Genomic DNA, 24,564 nt, shown 5'->3' with positions numbered 1-24,564 from the left:
ATTTTTTTTTTTTTTTTTTTTTTTTTTTTTTTTTTTTTTTTTTTTTCAGTAATAACTATTATAGTTTGTCAATTACAACGCAAACATGATGATTTATAATGAAATCGAACAACTATCTATTGAATATAAACATAGATTTTACAATAAGAATAATAATATAACATTATCACTGTACAACAAATGTTGAAAAAATGTATATTATATTACAAATGTATAATATAATCTAAATAAAAATAGTAATAATAATAACGACAAAATAAAATAAAAATAATTTAATTAACACATCAAACGTATTGAAATTTATAAGTCGAACATAATTAGACTATATAATTTAGGACTTAAAGAAAACGGTATTTGGCCATTTAATAAAGAGTTTAGCAAAAGTATTATTGAATTAATTATCATTGTATATTCTTCAAGAAATGGTTTTTTTTTTTTTTATTTTTCACATGTAGTTGCAAGTGATGTGTTGCGTTGATATTGGCTTGAGATATATTATGTTTGTTATTAGCATTTGAGGTTATAACTCTTGAAGATGGTATATTGGGAGTGAGATGTTTATTTAACTTAGTATCCTATGTTGTTTACGATTTTTTATTATATTCTGGTACACATGACAGCCCTCAAATGAAGCTGTATGGGGTCCTGAAAATAGAGCGCACTTCACGGGATCCGATGGTGCTTTCGTGCAATATAAGGAGTGGTTATCACCACATATGACACAGCAAAGGGATTCGTGGCAAATATCATTCTTTTATGGGAGTCAGCTTGGCAATCTTTGCATTGCGAAGGGGTGATTTTTTTCTCGGAAACTCGATTTTAATCTTAGTGTGGAGGAGCAGGTCTGGTTTAATAGTTCAACCATTATACAACAAAAATAAGGATAACTAGCAATATTAAAATCAGATACACAGTCTATAATAATTACGATAATGTAATGGATTGTTTTCCCGACTTTATATTATTATTGTGATTCACTCATATTTGATGGACTATATCAGTACATTGGATAAATTAATTTATCAAATATAAAAAATACAATAATCGCAAACCAATATCGCGTAAAATCTATCAATCTTAAATACTTGCTAAAAATTTTTCAACATAACGTCACCCTATTTTAATGTCTTGTAGCTAAAGTGAAAACAAAACAAAACAAATAAACGTTGTGGTAAAATGAAAATAAAAAGCGACTTCTTGTTTCTCATAGTAAAAACTTACTTGGTTACTATTCTTTTCTAACATCCATCAGCAGCGGGCCGTTTTTTATTTATTTACCTATTTAAATGTGTACGCGTTCGTTGAATGGATATATTAGACCGAATTGATTTATTGTACGGTAAATATTTCATAAAACTTACTATAAACTTAAAGTTTGTAGCTCATTAAACGGTCCATTAAAGGAAAGAAAGGTTTCTAGTGGATGGAGTGGATGGGATTGGAGATGAAACGAATGAATGAAAAATACATTTAAAACCATTTTTACGCGTAGGTACACTCGTCCGTATATTAATCAAAAGATACACACACACACATACACACTCAAATGCAAGCGTGCTCGTCACGTTATATACCTGTATAGCGATGGAGGTGGCATCGAGAATAATAAAAATAGGTCACCTTAAAAATCACCAGATTACCGCGGTAAGTTCCAAAAGTTTTTACTTGTGTTGAAACTTTGTTGTCAACCTCGATTACTGCGCTGCATGCGTACCTCATCTGCAGTAAATGTTCAAAAGCTCAAATTTAAAACTACCAACGGTACGGTATGTAGCACAAAGTGTATTTTCCTATATACGTTTTGTTCGATTGCGCAAATATGAAAGGAAATAATCAAACATTTTTTTTTAAAAAAAATAGATAAAATAGATAAAAAATATAAACAGATATTCTGTCAAATGATTTTTTTTCAACGTCTTTTCTTATTACGTTTAAACACGACTTCCAAACTTTTTAAATTTTCAATATTGTTATGATGAATGATAAAAATTTGGTGTACATGTATTTACTTTTTATGTTATCTACTTCTCAAATATATTTTTTCATTATTCCATTAAAAGCGTTGTTTTTGGGAAAATATTATATTTTGTGAGTGAAAAAAATCGTATGGATTCAAAAATTAAAGTCTCGAATTATACCATTGACATAAGGTACATTTGCAATTTTGGACAAAAATACGAAATCCATTCTATTAAAAATATTATTATAAAAATACTCGCTCTTCCATTTAACGCGTTTTATAAATCTTAAAAAGTGATTCAATATCTCAATAATCCTATTCAGACGTTAAATGAAAATCATTATTTTGGTTTTTCATTATTATTATTATTACTAGAATAATATATGATATTAAACATAAAATTACATTGCCATCGTGTTCTATAAAAAATCGGAAATAATCTCTTAGACTTAAATATTAAATGGGAAAAATAAATTTTTAATTTTTAATACGTGCATGTTGCGATAAATGTTCGGTTTCAACGGACGATTCAAATATAAAATCTAATGGTATAAAGTACCTAAATTTCTTACGTTTTTTTTTTTTTTTTGTTAAATCAAAATTTAAACAGTCCTTGTTTAGGATACACGCACCGTTTAGTACCAAATATGGGTAAATTATTAACGACGCGAACTTGAAGTAGTTTATTCTCATTGTTATATAGTAATTATATTATACATAGTTTTATTGTTATTATTTTTACGGACAGTTTGACCATTAAATTCACGTTAAGTGCAGTTGAACAGTAACCCGTATTCACGGATCCAGCGGTCACCGTTTTTAAAGGGATTTAAAGTAAGAAAACTCATGTTTCCTCGAGATCCACTCAAGAATAAAAACGAAAACAAATTAAGCACCATAACACGACCCGTCGTGTTACAAAAAACCCGGTAAATATAATGCATCGTACACATGTTTAACGAGAAAATCGTTTCACAAATCGACAGAGTCTCGTTCGATTTCCGATGACATATTTTAAAAGCCATCTCTGCGGAGTCGTCAGGAGTGTAGAAAATAAAAAAATAAAAAATAAAAAGAGTATTACTATAGTAAAGTGTTTTCGATAAAGAATTATTGGTAGCCCGTACCAAAACGTATCTAAACGTCACTGTCTACATTATACTGTACACCATATGAAAGTACAGCGCTACTCAATTCCCCCTTTGTTTTTTATATTTTATTATGAGCTGAAACAACAATGCTAAAACTACGCATTCCATCAACTTCAATTCCACTAAAACATGTGCATTTTTTAATTAGTAATTCGCTGTTAGCAGCCCAAACCTTTTACGAGTGAGTATCCCTGATGTGTAATGCACAAATCTAAGTTTATTTCCGATTTGTTGCAAGAGGGGAAGGAGGCAGAGGGCGAGAAATAGATACATCTAACGTATGACGTATATACGTGCTTGCGTTGTAAATTACAACTGATGTTTTGCTTATAAAATGTATGGTCAAGGCGCAACTATACCCGACTATATATTACGTTACATCAAGTGCATTATATACGAGTACGCGATACTCTGCAAGAGTATTATTTCTGTTCGAGCACAAGTACAATTATGAATATTATTTCTGATTGGTTGCGCGTACCTACACGCCGGGTCGGATGTCAAGTGCTTGCAGTGCTCGAATCGTAAAAAAAAAAAAAACAAAAAATAAGGGGATGTCATTACTCCTTCATCTCTTCGCACAAAAAAAAAATAACTTAAGACCATGACCCATTAAATAGGGGTGCGTTATATATTTTTACATAACGGTTGGAGTCCATGTAAATTTTTGCCCTTTCCACCCTATATTCGAATGTCAGTGTTTACGTGCAACTAGACCAAAATTAAATCATTCGAATTCGTTTAATGTAACAATTATACATTGGAAACAAATCTGAAAAAAAATTCCCAAAAATTTTTTTACATACATATCCGTAGTTACGTAATTATAATAAATATATCATTCTTAAATAACATTGAAAAATGCCCAAGATGAAATTTATTACTACATTTCCATTATAAAAGATTTTTTTATATTTTATTATGCTCAGCGTTGAGATAATGTTTAGGATATATTTCTGATTAAGTATAAGCTCTGTGTAATCAAAAGAGGATAGAAAATAAATCAACTCAAATGCACACCAGAAAAATATTATTAAAATCTGAAATGAATAAACAATATAAAGCTTATCTACGTGAAATTTAATTTCCAAACAACTATTAAATATTTAAAAATTTCGTTTTTTTAATTAAATATTATCTACTTTCGTAATTGTTTAAATTTAGTTATTTTTTTTTCATTATACTAAATACTATAGCACCATGGGCGCCGCCACAAATTTCATCTGGGAGGGCATCATGCATAGTGTATAAGCTGATTTATGAATAATACTTAAATTATTTAATTTAAATACGTAGAAATATTTTTTCAAACTGTATGATAGTACAAAGTTATTTTCGTTTTTTTCGAAGGCAACAAAGTAATGCAGGCTACTAGAAAATTGGATAATGATAATAATAGCCTTTATCTTACATTTTTTAAATGTTATTATTTTTTTTTTTTTTAAATCCAGTAGGCTACAAATGCAATTCTTGCAAAGCCCATTATAGTGTCCATTCGTAATACCACCGACTAGTTTATAAATTGTCATACAAGTAGTTCGTAACATCATCAAACTACCACGTACATTAATAGGTACATTAATAGTACATTATCAATTCGTAATCAAACCATAATATTATACCCTACAGTCTCAAAAATATTTTTCATTCTATTGGATAGCATAAAATTTATTTTTACTTGTACAAATTTAGAAATTATATATTAAGATCTTATGATAATATACTCAATCTGGGTTATTTTGAAATCGCATGTTTATGTGATAAATCATAAATATTTGTTGTATGAGAAGAATTATTGAAAAATGAATACAAGACCACGGAACATATTTAGATCATAAACGAATAGAAAAATAAGCAGTAGCAGATGTATCAAAACTTGTAAGGTTACAAAAAATTTTTTTTTTTTGTTTATTGCTTATCGCCTTACGGCCTCTTTGAACAAATATCCAAACATAAATTTCTCCAAAAATCACTACTTTATGCCAAAAAATGTCAATTTTCATCCGAGTTGAAGTTTGTTACATCTCTCTTTGACATATTTCTCCCATCGGATTCGGAGTCTTCCCAAAGATCTTTTTCCTCTTCGATTCTTTTGTAGGATAGTCTTTATTATGGTTTCAGATTTTATCCATATGTGACTTGCTTGTTCCAGTATTTTCCTTCTTATCTTATTTAGTAAATTTTGGTCAGTTATGAAACAACTTTTACGAAATAATAAATAAAATAAAAAAATAAAAAATTAGTAAATATTTAATACTAATAAATTAATACATAAATAAATAAACGCTTAACCTGGAGAAAGATTGAATATTATTATATTTTTTACGAATACAATAATATTCCATAGCTAAGCATTTATTCATTTATTTATTTGTTTATTTATTTATGTGGATAAACTATTTATTCATACTTCCCAGTATATATTAAACAATTAAATAATAGAACAACATACATTTTAACGAAATCAAAATTTAAACAGAGAAGTTATCTATGTAAAACAGATTATAAGAAATACAATAGAAACCAGAAAACGTTCAGATAAGATGGTAGGAAAATAATTAAAGCATGGAAATCGTTATAGTCTACTAAGTCCACTAAATAAATAAAATTATAAAAATACGAAAATATATTCTAATTCAAAAGTTCTTTGACAATATTTGACAAATAGATACCCTAACAAGAGAAATAAGTTCAACATTTAAATGCAGAAAGAGGATAAAAAGTTCTATGAAATAAAAAAAAATAAATCAATGTATTTTCTATGTTAATGGTGAGTTTTTTAATAACGAATCACAACCAAGCAAAATAGAAAATGGTCGGTGTACCCAACTATCAAAAAATAATAAAAGACCAAGACAAGTTAAGAACAAGTCAATAGTAATCACTGATTACTAATCAGTATTCAGTTCTCTATTCTGACACATTGAACATCTAAGGGGACCAAAACAACAATACACTACTGAAGTCATTGAGTCTGAAGTCTTTATGCTTTAAGTAGAATTGTAATCATGACGGTTTTATTCATATTTGTCTATAAAATAAGTCATTTAAACATTTTCAACATTTTATTAACAACATCATGATTTTAATGAATTGTTAAAATTTTAGCTATCGCCAATATTTTTTTTATTTATAATTATGCTATCGATAAGATGTTTGAACTAAAAATCGTTTTTAAATGTTTTCGAACACCACGGCGCACTGGCTTCAGGCGTTTTGTTGAGTGAAGACTGAATTTCCGTTTTCATCGCTAAGGCTACTTTAATAATATTACTTAATTTATGTGTAATATTTTATTTCGATTTTACACGACTGCGTGTAACATTTGAGCAGGTCGTGCAAATCGATTTGTCATCGTTTTTGATATATTCATTCATCACGTAAAAAATATTTATAATCTACGCAATATTATATTTAATAATATAAAATTTAATATAATATTTGTTGTGGTTTTATTCCGTATAAGCCGTGCGATGTTTGAACGTCTGTCTTCTGCACGTTAAGAGAAAATACTTTTCGGTCAAAACACGCAATGTTTACCATGTATTATTTCGTATATATATATTATTTTAATGTTTCGTTTCGTTGTGATATTGTTGTTTTTTTCTTTTTTAAAGTCTTTATTAAAAATGATTATTATCCAGTCTCATCTTGTGAACTGTACGGAATACGTATTCAATATTAAGCAATGTGCAATGTGTAAACGGACCTTCATTAGTATTATTATAATTGTTATTATTATTATTTTTTTTAATCCGTTTGGGCACATAAATTTAATTGAACTCTAGATAATATTTTGTATTTAAACGCGTCATTCGAATGCTAACATGCAATGAAGCGATATATTATAATATATCTATAGATCTCTTGGCTATAATCAAAATGGTAAACGGAGAAAACAAACTTTTGTAAGCTACATACACATGAAAATATGTTGTATGGCTATTTAGTGTTGGGTGAAAGAAAAGTTCATATTTATATTTAAAGAAATGTTTGTTTTTTTTTTTTTTTGTTGCTAAAACATTATAGTTGTACGTTTAACTATAACGTTTTACCACGCATTTTATAACTGTCCTCTGTTATTATAAGAGTTAAAAGCTGAAGTTTTTCGTTTTCAGAAAACTTTTGTCCAGCCATCTCTTATTACTTGCATTATTTTTTTCCTAACCTAATCTAACCTCTTGTTGGCTATTATTTAATAAAAAATTAATTTTATTATGTGTTTCCTATTTTTTTTTTTTTTTTTATTATTTCTTATCAAATCGTTTATTATTTCTATAACTTTCATATGGGTAAAATAATTAATTGTATGCACACATATTTTTAAAAATAAGAACAGATGGACAGTTTTAATTTTAAGTTTAAGTTTAAGATTAATTTACTTTCGAAACCTTAAGGTATTATATGATATATACTAAACTATGGAACGTATTTCCTATTACAGCGAAATTTTACTTGTACAGATTTGGCGAAAAACGAACTCCTTATTCGGTTCCATCGAAACGGGTACAACATTTCGTGTTAGGGTTCAAATTTGTATCCAATTAAACTGTCCAACGCGTAAACTCAACGAAGTTTCGAAAGTTCACATGGAATTGTTTACTTTATAAAATGGAATTTTATTACAAATATTGCAAAATCTCATTAACTATTGTTGTATCGTGTTTTGTCTGGTTATGCACCTGACACGCGTGACATGTTTTTATTATTATCATTTTATAAGATTGTAATGAAGTTTTTTCAATGCAATATTCGTAAAGAATTATTTTTCGACGATCCAAAACTAGACATATTCATCGTTAAACAAAACCAATCGACTTGTTAAATTGTATACAAACTTAGTAGAGTACATAAAAAAAAATCGTTGTAAACAGATGTGATAAAAATATTTAAAAACTCTAGTATACTAATCTAAAATTATAATGTATACATTCACAATATATATATTACATGTATTTATTAGCAAACTTTATGATATCCATTCATTGAATAGTGATTTTATATATTTTTATTATTATCGTGTAGATTTCGAATTAGCTAGCACAACATAATATTTTTTAGGGGTGATTCATAAAATATCATGTAATCGATGCACGAGATTTGGTCATGTACAGTATAGTATTCATATAGGAGTCAGAGGTTTTATATACATTTCAATGGTATTAAGAAGCATCACCGTGGAAGTCCAATTAATTAGGGGTTTGGTATTTCTGGTGAAAATCATTTGCGCGCATCACACCTTTTTTATAACTCATTTGCGCCCGAAATATTTTTAATAAAAATATGTTAAACCCGTGCAATGTTGGCAAATTATATTCTAGAATACAAGCCATACTATTTATTAACCTTATTAAGTTAAGACTATTGTACTTAGTGATGGGCATAATCGAGTTACTCGCTATTGTCATATTGACTAATTTTTTTAAACCCAAAATGCTGAAAAAATTATAAAATTTAAACTATATTATTTAGACAATTATTATTAAAGTACTATAATAGTATAGGTATTATACTTATCTACTTAATTTAAGTATTTATCAAGATAAAAATAATCTATATTATAAATCACAATGGCAACATTGTATGCGAAATAGGCACATATGGGCTATAAATCGGTAGGTAGTACCTTATCTTTCGGGCGCATCTTTCTACATTCCTGGGGGCGCAAATGGCTACAGCCGGTATTTCGGCTTATAGTGCTCACGTGCAACAGATGAAATCGAGTAGAACTCATCATTCGATGACGTAAATACGAAGAAATTTTCAAATTCGAGAAATTTTTTATTTTATATACGTATTATATTTTTAAACCCTTATCGATCGTCATAAACAATTTTACTCGTGTGTAGACAATAATAATTTATTCGTTTTCATAACTTATCATTCTGTTAAACATAATTCCATTTCGTTGTGTAAATGTTCGTTCCATAGAGATGCATCCACATTTACTGCGTTATTATATTATGGAAGATTTTTATTCAGTCCCTCGAAGTACCTATAAAAATTCGTCACGATTTCTACCATGCACATCGGTATTACGGTTCAAGAAGATACAATCAGATCGATCTGATTATTATACAGTGGTTTCTACGACGCAATCATCTCCGAAGAAGAAGGTGAGAGAGTCGGACATTATATAAGAATTCGACGGTTTGGTAAACACATTTCAGAGACAGGGCCGCATTTAGGAGGGGGGAGGTACTGGCTACAACTACCCCGGGCGCCAGTTTTTTTAGGAGTGCCAAAATTTTGTAGTCGGAAATTTGCTCACTTGTGAATTAATAAATTTTAAAATTATTTTGAAATTATTATTTATTTTTATTTTTAATAACAGTATCATAAATTAATGTTAATGTATTTAATTTATATTATTAATGTATTTATAGCAATATATCTATCATTGAGCCAGAATATTATATAATATACCTAATATTAGTTCCCAAATTTGTTATGATAAAGTCTATATACATAAATTATTTATAATAATACGGCATATCATGTTATCGCGTGCGGCGTGCGGTGGCGTGCCTACTACACAAAAATAGCATTGATTTTAGAATATCTAAAAGGTTCATAAGGATCTATCTCCAATATTTTTCATGGGTAGGCCCCACAGAAGAGCACAAAATGTCTAAGTACGGCACTACCCCCACACTAAATCTCTCCATTTCACTCAATCCTGTGCTAATTATTTCCATTCTTGAACTCCCATTTGTTATTTTCATGCATATCATCTTACATTTCAAGACTCCAAAAAATACGATTAGGTTCAAAAACATAAATGTTAAAAAAAAAAATGAAGATATGGTGCATTATTTTTAGTCTCATAGTTTGAAACATATATTTTATTGGTAGAACATATTATTAAAACAAATTAAAAAAATAAACAAAAAAGTGCTAAATTAGAAATCAAAAGATTGCCGCATCTTCGACACAGCATTCAATCAAAAGTCAAGTTTGGTTCGGCCTTTTAGCCGTATCTTCTTCAAGTCCTGAACCAAGTCCCAGTCTTGCAAAGTTTAACCTTAGCCACGCCCATTTCCGAGCCAACCTCACTCCACGCACACTCTACAACCGTTCACTGTTCCTCAGCAGATTTCCATACTCCCACCATGAATATAATTTCCATTCCATCCTTCAGTCGGTTCCGTCATCTAAATCCATATCGGCCGATCTTTTCAATCCCGTCGTTGATTCTTCTTCGTCGTTCATGTCGGAACTGTCCTCCGTATCGTCCTATCAACCTCCATAGTTTCCAAACTATTGTCCTCGTCGACTTCCTACTGTGCGGTCCAACCATTGCAACCTTAATTCTCGTCGACCTCCATCGGCTCAGAGATGTCGCCGATGTCCACATCCATTGCCTCGGAGACATTTTATCCGATGTCCATATCCATCGCCTTGAAGACGTCTTCTCCGATGTCCATATCCATCGGGCCACCAAAGTGGCACCGACGGTAGTATGGACACGGCCAACAGCAAGAGATGCCGTACAAACCGTACGCGGTCGTCTGATTTCTGCGAAAACACGCAAGAGAACACGAAACGGTTAATGCGCAAGTCAAATGAACGTCGAATGTGTGATTTGCAATCGAGATGATGTGATCGGATAGATCAGCGAATACAATTACTTACCCAAGCGCCGGCGTCGCGTTCGTTGGATCCGATAACTCGAATGTCGTGGGGCGTTGGATGCAGTAACCACTAACGTAGGAGTACATCGTTTGGGAAAAAATGTAAATCCGAAAAATACGGTTGATACTAAAAAAATCGCAGGAAAATTAACGGTTTTTAATCGATCACAGCTCGTAATAGAGTGAATATTAGCACTCGTAACAATAAATTAGAAACAGTATTACCGTGGTTACCGTAGTCGCACCGAATAAATGAGCCCATATTGCGTATTTTCTTTGTGGCCACGTATGGCTGTTTACGAACGTACTTGTTAATACACATCAATTGATTGTTGTTAAAATTTCCGGAACTAATCTAAATCAAAATTGCAAACACATATTGAATGCTTTTTCAAACGTCCGGACATTATATTGTTTAGTCGACTATATGATCACCGATTGACTATAGTATACGTTGATCGTCTTTAGGTTCTCTTCTTCGGTATCTACTCGAATACCGATAGGCGTACGATTTCCTGCTTTGACGTGCGATGAGCAGTGTTAGTCGCAAAATGAACAAGTACATTTTGAATGATGATGCTGAAACGTGTATTTTTTGCCTGAATTTAATAATAACAGAACAGTAATAATAATAAAAAAGGAGCACATAACTTATATTATTGCGAGTACCGAGATGCTACGTAAGTATACGCATATTATTAAGTTTAGTCCTGCCACCGAAAGGTGCGACGGATCTCGTAGTCCTACGAGAGTTATCGTCGTATTATTCTATACGACTCGACGAGGTGATAATGTAACGGGCGACATATGGCAAAAATGGTAAAGGAAGTCGTCGATGCGGGTAAAAGGAAACACTCATAATTCGTCCGCATTATATTATTAAAACGCGAAATATGCGCTTTGTTACGGAAATACATTCGCTTCTGCCTCCGACTTGGATTAATCGTACACGTAACAACGTTATTAGATATCAAGTGAATACGCATAAGCAACGACAGTCGGAATATTATTGTAACGTTTCAAAAAAAAACGCGGATCGTACTTTACGTTTCAAATATTATGAACCTATCTATGAAGCGTTCCGGTACTATGGTGTACCTACGTCGTTGCGCATAACTCTACTGACAGTCGTACATCGTTTTAAACACTCATCGCCTGTTTTAACACCACCTTCGGCTATACCGCGTTTCTTCAGAAATCAATCAGGGATTCGTTACACCATCCTCACCTGAATATTGTAATTTTATAATATTATCTTTCTACGTTACAAATTTCGCAAAACATAATATTTTACCTATTACCGGTCGCCTGTAAACACGGACGGCATGGATTCGGAACACGTGTGCAATACGCACATGAACCACTATTAATATTTTTCGACTGATGAAACAATGTCGTTTGATCGCAGCGACGTCTTGTGACTGTATACGCGTAGGCGCTACCGGTGTTTTAACACAATACGATGGCGTTTTCTACTTAAATCACTCGTATCGCAATAAAACATCGGACAAACGTTCGTAACGTACACCGCGAACTACTTATTAAATTGGTCGAGCACATTTTCCGTATCATGAAATGTTCCGCGTCGACTCGGCTTTAGGGTGATTTACGTTGCAACGCGTCGATATGACATCTTAAACTAATACGTGATCTGTATCGATGCACGTTATACGACATGATATCATCGTCGGACGGAATGACGGTAATCGTTGGAGCTGTTGAGATCATTATGGTATTCCGAAAAATTACAATCATCGTTATTATAATTGTATGTTGTTACACGTCATCGGAATCGGTGCTGGAACCGATAATGTATCGAACCAAGTCGATTTTAGAATAATCGTTATACTACGCAGCTGCATGGTAGGTACAAGACCCGCGAGTCTGTCGCACACCCGTCGACCACGTTGCACATAAAAAGATTCAGACGCATTGTGCCGCTGTTACTGCGGTCTCCTTTGTCCTGCCCAAACCATGAGTCGGCTCATTCCGTAGACAAAACAACGCCAGCGGATCGCGCGCTGTTATTGTTGCAGTAGTCGCCGACACGTTCGTGGTTCGCACCACATCGGTAGGTCCACCGCTGTCGGCGATCGTTTGTATCGATCCGTTCCCGCGGCGACGTCGTTTCTGGGTCGCGGTATCATTGAACTGTGGTGGTCGGAAATCCGTTGACCGTTGGGTCGACCCGCGGATATGATTATTTTAGCTGCGTAGGGGAAGGCGAAGAAACTTGATCGTGTCGCAACGTATTTACTTCCATCATCGAGAAACGAGTCGTGAAATTGCATTGTGTCTCGGTTTATGTTTGTTTATTCGGGCCGACCGTAGATATGTCGACTGTTTTCGATACACGTATTTATTACACTCATTTCAGTAGCCCACGGTTTTTTTTTTTCGTTTCTCCCTTGCGTCTGCATAAATAGGTTAGGGCAATAAGATTTCAGTCGATAACGAGCGGCGGGGACACGCGTTTTCCGTCTGTTTGTCGGGAACATCACGGGATGCGATCCGCCATTTGAAACTGTACACACCTTCGCTCGGTACTTATCTTTACGTATAGATGAACAGGCATCTTTCATAAACACACACTTTTATATCTTAATCCCACATATGTCTGCCAAATTAAACCGATCAATACAGCACACATTCATATATATATATCAATAATGTATACATTTATCTAAAATAACATGAGTGCACCTCGAAACCGGGTGGAGTCACTTACTCGGACAGTTTAAAACAAAAATATCCCCCGATTTGCCATGCAACATCATCCCAAATAAGTCACAGGATAAAAAAAACGATTATGAGTGAGAATCATACGAAACAGCAACGTGAACCATATATGCAAAGCATGTAGGGAGAAAGAACTGTTAATCAAATGTGTGCGGTTTTGAACTATCGACCTTCCAAATTTCCCTTTTTAACAATAGAATAAGTGTGTGTAGTATTGAACAATGTAAAATGTGCAGCTATGAACGGTAAGTGTGCGGTTTTGATGACCGACGAGACGAACGTATTCGTCATTCGTATGCCACGAATCGTATTCTGGTATGACATTCGCTTTCGTCCATGCATATTATTGGTGTTTACGTAGTCATCCTTTTTTTTTTTTTTTTTATAGTTTAGTTTCATTTTTAAACGTTTCCATACATAGACCGTAAAAAATAATAATAAAACTAAATATTAATCGGACATTTTGTCGAAACTTAAATGTTGACGTGTAAACGCTTTGCTTTTACAGTAATATTTACTCGTATACACTCGTCACATGATATTACGGAACAATAATGCACATCATATATTCCGTTTCAGCTTCAGTTATGGCCGCTGCACGGTGTATACCGAATAATTACAACTGTTTCAAAAAGAAAATATTTACATAAAAGTACATAAATATCCATTCGGATGTGCGATTAATATATACGCATGTACACACGTATGCGCTGTATACGTTTTTGACGGTTTCATTGTCGCACAAAGAATTGTGACTAAACTTGTCGAAAAAAGGAAACGAATTAATTGTTCGATATAAAATCGTATATTATATAGACATTCATTTAAAACGTGTTCGTCGAAACGAACAAAAACTTTTAAAAGAAATGAATACCTTAAAATGTAGACGTCGAACGTCCGCCGTACACGCACGTATGACCTATTGCCGTGTTACAAGCGTCGTGCGGTACAAGCGCTGAATGGCGTAACCCGTCCACGCGGAACAGTAACGACCGATAAAAGTCGTCCGTGTAAAATGTTACGCGATATTTTACAGTCGTATTTTTACAATTCAAACGTACACATATACCTACAAGCGCTTCGGATCTGCTCGTACTTTATTATACCGAAAGACTTTGGACGTGTACACGCAACATATGGTAGCACTCGTTTATTTGATTTCGAAACAACGATAGTAATAAAGTAAAAATATATATATATATATATATATATATATATATATATACATAAAATAAAAAGAAAGGAAGAGCTACGATTTGATTGCAGCACCAATATACACGCGCGTTTTGTGCATACGACGACGCATTTGCCTTGTTTTTTTCCGAATGATACGAATTCGCACGACAATGCCGTGACATAAATATATATATAAGATAAATACGTTCTCGTGTTCCACCTGTGCGTCGTCATATCGCGAACGGATGCCATGAAAAGAGAAAATAAATAAAACGCGCGCAGGAATCCGTCACTTTGAAAACACGATCCAGGTGACAAACGACACCCGTCGTCCTTCCGCCCCCGTCACCGTGCACGTGCGTCCACTTTTAAGGAATTGGCTGAGCAAAAAAGTTAAACATCCCTCAACGGAAACGGCCCAAGTACGTATGATGAAATATCGGGTGGGGGGAAGAGAAAAATAAAATGAGGAAAAACTAAACGAGCGCTTGGTGGGCTTAGGGAAACGAACTATCAACTGGATCCTCTTTTATTTGATATTTAATCTCATGTAAAACGAGTGACTCGTGAAAAACACAGTTTTGATTTTCATTTGCGATTTAAACGGGCTTAAATTATTTTTGAATAATATTTTTCCTAATCACGGCGGAAAAAAAAGAACGATTGCCGAATTCTGACGCGTGTGTATACTATACGTGTTCGGTATGTATAAAACACTAAATTAGTATGAAAACTGCTAAACAGTTTTTTTTTTTACAATTTAGTTTGCCGCTCCAAACATTGTTTACTAATACGTTGAACGAAATACTATACATTAATATGACAAGATAATAATAATGAGATAAGAGTTAAGAGAATATTGACTGCTTCCCCGTGACAGATTTTGTGGAGTAGTCCACGTTTCTGCTCGAATACTGTAAAAATATTGAAGCACTGATACCATCCATGGTTTCGTGTGTGCATTTAATTATTTTTGAGCGGATGATTTTATAGTAAGTAGCCGGTATATTTTCCGATTGGACGTGATGGATTTCAACGTCTTATTTGTTTCCACGCACTGACTGCGCATGTCGAAATTGGTTTTAATCGAGTTTGCATAACTACAACATTTACTCGTTTTTACACGTATACGAGTATATGGCTCAACTCTGATAATCGTTTCGTTTTATTATTATTGTTATTGTTGAATTTATCCACTGCGTATTGTTTGACTGTTTCGCAAATAATCGCATTGATTTGAATGTTTTTGAGGCATTTTACGTAAAACTCGTGAGAGATTGTTCATTTTGTTCCCTGTACCGGTTGAACTGCTGTGGTTCGAGTGTATCTTGAGCGTATCATTTTTCATCGTTATTATGTTTTTGAAGCACATGCGTATCGACTAAAATGATAAACAACCTTCAACGGAAGCAAAAAAAAAAAAAAAAAAATTACCCGATAATAACATTATAATAATTAGTACATCGATGCGCGCGTTATGTATGAACCAACGACGGTTTCAACGGTTTTATGAACGTTTTACAGAACCCGTTTATTACATTAAAACATCCGAGTTTATGTTAATAATGTACTTTACGCATCAAAAGGCAATTTCGTATCATCATAAATTATAAGAATATACCCACGTGGGGTTGGTAGAAGTCGATAGCACATAAATGTGTACATAAAATGAACGTGTGCGATACAGAAATATTTACATTAGAAAAAAAAACACTCAACAATAGAAACATTTTAATTTTTGATCGCTGTGCCGTTCATTCATGATCCGATCTCTTTTCTCTAACGTAAATTAATTGGTTATCGAATTCACGATTATTGGTACACACGTAAAAGAAAAAATACTAGGTAACGTATAATATCTAATATTCGACTTTCAAAAGGTTTCGCGATGATGAAACCAAAATGTTTCAGTCAAATAAAATGTGTGCAAAAACACAACTCCAATATTATCTTTGTAACTATAATGTAATGGCGCAATATATTATATAGGACTGAAGGAGACGCTATTGCAGTTGTTGAATTCTGTCTAATTGGACACTATGCATCCTTGTGACTGCGGGTGCCATATTAATTTTTATAAATTTTCACTTTGATTTTCACAAGACTAAACCTACTGAATATGAACACATTTTATTCATTACTTTACGTTTCCGCGAAAAGCTCTTTACCATCATCTATTCGATGATTTGATATTCGACTCAGGGTTCGAGCCAACGAAAATAAATATAAATGTTTTTTATGAGAGTTTTCATCGTACTATTATGATGTCACCAAAACAAATATCCATAAACGTTATTGTGTTATGTCACGCGTACTGTTTTTATTATATGTGTACGGCAGTCGTTTGAATTTGTTATATTTTGTTGGCATTTTTAATTAGGAATTATATTGCAGCGTAGCACATGTTAAATGAAAATATAATACATATTACATATTAACGAATTCGTTTGGTTATAAAATAAATCTAATACGAATGTACCGTGTCACATAACGGCTGTTGTTTTATCAAAACTTACGATGCGTCTAATATTTTACTATCTAGTCTCATTTTATTCCACATATTTTATTTTATTTTATACTTTAAAAAAAAAATACGAGTAATTGTAATATGCAATTTCAAAAAATCAGAATTTACATGTATTTATAGGTGAGGAAGGAAATGAGAACAGAGAAGGATTACAAAGGTAATTTTAATTTTACATCATGTGGGTCATGTTTGGATTTAAGAGCACAACCGACGAATATATCATGTTGAATCTTTGGTTTATTATTCAGTGGGAATATTCAACGCAATAATTGAAAATATAACACTTAACAACCCTTAAGTGCGATTCCATGGTTACATAATTTTGTGTGTAACCTGAATGCACAAAAAAAAATTAAAAATAAATTCATTTTGGGTACAGCTCATTTGCACCGAATTTATGGGTGTATACAATTTACATGTTAACGACTTGGTTTAATTCATATATTTTAAAGTCGTCTGTCCGTAACGTAAAATAAAGTTGTTTTTATAATTATAAAAACAAAAAATTAACGTGTTACGAATATGCGCAAATATTTGCATTTAATTACAATGAATATTAGTAGAAAAAACCTCTTTATTATTATTTTATTATGATCATTTTGATTGATTGTTTTGAAAAAAAAAGTTCTACTATTGACTATGATTGAAATAAAATTGCATAGTCGATTATTATTCGAGCGGAAAACATAATACTTTATTACCAATACGACCGGATAAATTTTGCGCGAACGGGCTGCCGAAGAGAAACGTACGTGTTTCGTTTGGACTGTACCCAGAAACAGTGAAATTTTTTATATTTTTCGGTGCTGATACCCAACATATTTTCCGTCAAGTTTCCGAAACGATTAAAACAACCGATTAATCAGATACCGGACACCACACGCGCGGTTAGATGCGATTACAAAAACGAAATGCGGTTCAAACTGGTTTTCGCCGAGATTCGCCCCGTGAGTGCATTCGCTCCGTCGCACGCGTACCTGTGAAAGCGATGCGCGCGTCAACACGAAACGGCAAACCGTACAACGACGGCGTTTGTTGGAAATGCGTTCACGCGTTACCGCCGTGTTTCTTCGCAACTCGTTTCCGGCGCCATAACGTTTTCGTACGATTTCTTTCACTCGCACGCTAGAAACGTGTCCGTACAACGGTTGTTGTGTTCGTGAAACCGCGCCAGTGGCGTAGGAAGACTCGCCAGCGCCCCCGGCAAACTTGGAAGAAAACGCTTATTAACCAATTAAAATTTGACATTATGATATCTTTTTAACCTTTGATTTTACTAATTTCTTGAAGTATACAATTTGGATTTTAAGTTATTATTACAGTGTTAATTTTAAATATTTCTTGCTTTATAACTGGAAAATTCATTGATAATTTCTTCATATGAATTTTTTTTTATTTAAATGCCCTTTCGGTGTTTTAATAATTTTATAATTGAATTCATACGTAGTGTACAATGTCTACGTATTTCAAAAATTATAATGGAAACATTTCGATTTGATTGTTAGATAAAAATACGACTTTTGCACAGTTTTGCGATTCTTCGCGATTCGCGCCCCTGGTTTAGGCACTGTTTACCATTCCCTTGCTACGCCACTGACCCGCACAAACGACTGCGATCTTTGGAGTTGGTCGCGGGTCACGGGCTACCTCGCGCGTCCAACATCCCGTTATTTTAGGAACTCCCGAGGATCCCCGAGCCCCCGCAACGTCCTCGCTATACGCCACGTGGAAGCAGCAGCGCGTCAGAACAGCAGCGGGTCCGTCGGACAGCGGTCGCGCGCGCGTTACCGCGGTCCTCGTCACTCGTCCGACGAACCGAACCACGGTATAACGTGCGCGTTGCGATGTTCCGCACAGGGTGCGCGGTGACCGGTTGACGGCTAGTTAAGTGGTGACGATCGACGGACGACTTCATGGTGACATCCACCGCGTAACAATCAATATACGACCGGCTGTAAAAGTGGCGACGCATTCGAACGATCGACAACCGGCAACGGTGAGACCGAGTCGCGTTGCACGATCGCGCCATCGATAGTATCGCGATCCGACCTTCCCGCCGAGACCTCGTAGCGGAAACCTCCACCGCCGTTGTCGTTACGCCTCACGGAAAAACCGTCGCCGCGCGCCGTCACACCCGCCGGTAAGCAACGATGAACAAGCTTTTTACATGCGTTTTTATTCTGTCGTTTAAGGGGGCCATACAAGAGATGAAAATCTACGCGTCGCCGAATTACGCCGACATCCAGTGCACGGGAACGTTGCAGGTAAGTCACGTCTCGTACTAAGTGTTCAACGCAGTCCACGATTGGTTTCGCGACAACTGCTAAACGGTCGGCCCGAGCTCGGAACCGCCATTTCCCCGAGACTCGATCGGGACTACAGACGTTTTAATGGTTTCGAGTTTAAAGCGATGTTCTACGATCTGCATTTGCAACACGCGTCTATGTATATGCGATTACTAACGTTTCAGATGACGTATCCCTGTCAAATAATATGTGCATTGTCGAGGTATGAGGGGACGGACAACCATATTGGGTGTTGTTCTTTGAAAGATACGTGTTATATTGATTTTTTACGTATTCGTAAAATGCACAAATCAATGCTGGTCCAGTGCGTATTATTATTACGAATTAGTACTCATAATTCTTTGAACGTTTGCCATAACTGCCGTATTGATATAAATATCTCCCAATCGACTTTCGTTTTTGTTTAATTCGGGAACGGGAGAGGTCGAATCTATAAAACTCAATTCACGCTTCCTCGAAGATAAATGAAAAACAATTAATATTTTTACCCAGTCAAGTTTCTACGTTTTAGTTAACATTTCTAAAATCAGAGTGAAAACCGAGGGATTGGTAAGTGAAACGTCCACATTTTATGTCGGACCCATCGTCGTCAATTATGTGTCCGACGAAAACCTACTAAATTCGTCGTATAATATACCAATACGTTCACCTCAAAATGTCATCGACTTACAAACATAAAACTGAATGTTGACGTTAAAATAAAAAAGAGTATAATAACAATACTAGTTTGATTTACCCAGACATGGCAAAGATATATTCTACTATTTTTTGATTAAAGTAAGTAATACTTCTAATTCTAACATTTTTACATTAAAATAAGGGTACTATCATCATGTATTTCGTTGGTATTAATTTTTATTAATTTATTCTGTACTAATTTACATATACCCTAATCGGTAATTATTTTAATCAATAAACTAACCAAAATAAAATACTTGTTTGGTAACCAAAAAGTGAACATTTTATACATCCAGGCGAAAATGATTACGGCTCTTAAAAATGCGGTTTTTGACAAATCACACAGTTAGAATATTTTAGGAACCACTACGTATACCAAATTATATGTTCATACGTTTTTCGTTTTAAAGATGTAACAATGAGTGAGTAGATCTGAATTGTATATATGTATAAATCATATTCAGTTGCGTATATTCGTCTTAAACTCCGAAGACGAACGATTGATTTTTAACCACCTGGGTGGTCCTGCCTGTAAACAACTGACTTTCGACCGCGTACACACACTTATAACACAGGTATCTCTTATTGTTTGCAACACGATCGTTATGCATAACGAAGTGAAACGATATTTATATTATCACGCAGGACCTTTGACGTGTTGTAGTCGAACGCGAATGGTCCAGTCCAACATAAAAAAATCACTATTATGGTTTCCTTAGCCCTTACTCTGTTCACCTTTATCAACATCCTTACAACCGATACGATGAAGTTTGTCTAGCGTTGAATGAGCTACACATTATGCGTTAAAATAATTAATCTCATGTTTTACCAAATTGTTAGGTGTCCGAACGGCGACGATTCTTGCCTTATACCATTATTACGAGTTGACATATTTTTCTTTATTCCTCCCTCTTTATACCATCATCTATTATTTGTAAGCATATACTGTGTGCCGGACGCTCGAGTCATAAACGCATTTGACAAGATCTGCCTTAGACGATTTGTGTAGATATTCATAAGTCGTAAAATGGAGGTACCTATGAAATTAATGAAAATAATCTACTCTTTCATAATTTACAAGAATTATTAATAAACATCAGAGAAAATGTTCAGTGTCGATCGGCGGAGGTGATATATTTGTTGACGAATTAACTGCTGCTTGTTTCGAGGATTTAATCAACAATTTCGTTTAAAAGAATAAATGATTAAAATTGCAATAATTATCTCCTACACTTAAAAAAATGTATTGTTTTATTTTTGTCCATGTAAAATGTGTGATTAAATTCAATCCCCGAATAATAAATATTTTCGATTACGTGCTCGCACATTCGAACTGCAGCGTATCCATGACTAATTTACATAAACTTACAAATCCATTAGCTAATCACTTGCAAAACTGCAGTGTTATATTATTTATTTAAATATTATGTCATTATTTTGGCTTTACCACTTCATGTATACCATATAATGAACATTTTGTCGTCTCGATAGAAAAGTAAAAATACCCCAGTTTTTTTACACAGATTTGAAAAATGAGTAATAAAACAACACAACAAGTTTGAGGGTAATTAATAGTCCTTAATGTGTTTATAAAATTATCGTGTTCTGTGGCGGAAATTCTTCATAAAATTATTAACGGCGGCTGTTAATAGCTTTGAGTGTTTTGAAGATCTAAAATATCGTCTCTTAATGATATTTTCCAAGCAATTTATTATTCATAATACTTAAATTAGATTAAAATTTAGTTAAGTGTATTAAAACACATCCTTTTAGGTACTATATTATGTTGATTCTTTAAAAATATATTAATTAAAATTATGTCATTCTCAACGAATTGTTAAAATAAAATACAAGTTTTTGAAATATTGATTCTATGAATATTTTCTTGTAAATTTCAAAATAATACATTTTCTAAAACCGAACCAATACAAGATGTTCGGATCAATATACCAGAATATTTATCATACGAGTACGATTATACTTTTATTTTGTGATTCTCACTCGATCCCAAAAGTAAACAGTCTGTATATTTTATTGCAAGGGTCAGAGTGAACGGAAAACGTAAAGCCACTGCTAAAAATCTATGGTAGTGCATTTTATAAGGAATTTTCACTGAGCGACAAAAAAATGTTTTTCTCAAAATAATCAATATATAATACTATAGTACGATTATAGTATTACACGTTTGTTTCGCCTTATTTCGGTCAATCTTTTAAAATACTGTCGACAGATTATAATCTCTGGGCGACATTTGTGTCGCCTAGTTAACTAGTTAAAAAATGCACTAATCCATGGTGATCAGTGATCACCAATCCAAAACTCCGCATTGCACTCGGGGTTTAAGGTTTAATTTCGACGAGTTAGGTACTTTTAATAAATAGTTCCAGCGCGCCCCGTCGACTAAATATTTGTCTGGATTGCGCGTGGCGTAATAATTATGTTACGCACTTGTCGGCTTACAATATTATGTTAACATAGCCGAATAATAGATTCGATACATAATATTCCAACAGTTAGATATTATTATATAAATCCAGGTATTTCGTATGGTATTTGATTTTCCGAGTACAGACCACAATCCAATGACTATAGCTGGAACAATTTCACGTAATCTGATTTTTTCAGAAATTCGTATTTGTATTTGAAAAATAGCGATTTCTGACAATTCCAATAAATTTTTGAACGATGATAACATCATCGAATGAATTATTAAAGAGGTCACCTTGACTAAGGAATTACGACTTGTTTGAAGTACAATTAGAAAATTTCTAATATTTAATATTTGGTATCATTAAAATCGAATTTTTTAGGGTTCTCAAGAATAGCGCAAATACCGAATCACTAATGTATTTTTCTAAACAAAAACGGTTTTTTTTTCGTTTGTATCAGATTTTTCACTTCCCTCGCGTAAACATCAAGTGGCGACCATTGGTCGATTAAAATTAGTGATGGGAATAATCGAATGATTTCAATAATCGAATGATCAGTAAGTAATTGAAATAAAAATAATCTAGTAGTCGTATGATTCACGATTTAACTGCTTGAATTGGTTGTATAAATAATTAAATTATTATCTATAAGCGTTAAAGTGAAAAGCATTTTCAATTCAAATATTTAGTGATTAGTGATAACGGGAATTAAATCAATTATTAAAAATAAAATAAATAATAATACAATACTGATGGACAGTCAACTTCTTAATTCAATGATTCTTGGCAATTATGTATTTTTTTTTTAACCATTATTTTGATTATTAAAATCATTTGATTATTTTTATAATCGAATTATTCGATTATTCCATTCGATTATTCCCATGACGATATTCTGATGTCTTACAACCGTATCGAAACCTATTAGGTGACATATGCATTACAGTCTGCTCATCAAATTAGTCCGATCGCATTCTCATCCAAATAAATCTTATTGGTACTATCTGAATAGTGAACATACACGAATGCGATTACACGCCCTGGCATTGAACCGTTTGTTCGTACGGTTCGAGTACATTTCATGTGAAACATTCGCTTTATTTACTATTGTTATTACCATTTACAATACACTCGCCTGACCAGGGGTGGACTGGGTTAATATTTCAGACAGGGAATTTTTTTCGCCAAGCCAAAAATTAACAGGAGACCAACGATTTGGTCATAAGTATACAAAAAAAAAAAATTATAGTTATAAAAATATTTTCAAAATTTTATGTAGATATAATAATATAATAAAAATAATTTTCCACCAATCTCTAGAATTTTATTCTCGCAAAACACAATTTGATCGAAAAATTACATGCATAATAAGAGTATATACATATATTTCCTTTGCTTTTCATGCGTTTGTCGCACGACCTGTAACGGATAATTGCATCGAAAGTTATAAGCCTCGCATAATGTCGTGTGAAATTATTCATAGTATATGTTAACCGTGTCAAACTTAGCCGTAAATTTATTGTACACATCCAAGTAATATTCCTTTCATTCTAATTGCGCGTCCTCGAGTAATTTATTCTTGAAAATTATTAACGTGTAGAAGTCTCATTAAAAGTCCAAATAATAAGCGAGATATAACGAACGGAATGCGGACCCCCGTACGGGCTTCGACAACTATAGATTTTCAATTATGATGTTTTTTTTTGCTCTTCAATATTCGACTCCTCCCCCACCCCTCACCCACCGATAAAGACTATTAAACGTCCAATTAAACGTGCATAAATGACTTATTTCCGGTCATGTTTCAGTGGTTTTGCGTTATTTATGTCAAACTACACTCGGAATCCATAAATCGGAGTTTATTATTGTTATCGATAAAACACAACGACCTATAGTGAAGGCGAGGTGGTATATTTGGTTATTTTTTCAAATTGAATACCTCAAATCACTTTTTAAACGAATCA

The 24,564-nt window shown here is 33.4% G+C and overlaps 1 protein-coding gene across 6 annotated transcripts in view; it reads left to right on the top strand.

Annotated features, from left to right (window-relative positions):
* LOC112682925 (collagen alpha-1(XVIII) chain-like) overlaps positions 1-24,564 on the top strand; it is a 420,302-nt gene that overhangs the window by 232,522 nt on the left and 163,216 nt on the right. For 4 of the 6 annotated variants that reach the window (XM_025553701.1, XM_025553700.1, XM_025553702.1 and 1 more), the window contains exon 5: positions 19,380-19,451. The exons of the other annotated variants lie outside the window; for them this stretch is intronic. In XM_025553701.1, the coding sequence (XP_025409486.1) occupies positions 19,380-19,451 (72 nt within the window). The remainder of the gene's footprint in view (positions 1-19,379; positions 19,452-24,564) is intronic. 6 annotated transcript variants of the gene reach the window in all.

The sequence above is a fragment of the Sipha flava genome, unplaced genomic scaffold (assembly GCF_003268045.1).
Source record: "Sipha flava isolate LNK unplaced genomic scaffold, YSA_version1 215_pilon_pilon, whole genome shotgun sequence".
Lineage (NCBI taxonomy): Eukaryota > Metazoa > Arthropoda > Insecta > Hemiptera > Aphididae > Sipha > Sipha flava.
Note: the sequence above shows the minus strand (reverse complement) of the source record. Positions and strands in the feature narration are given on the sequence as shown.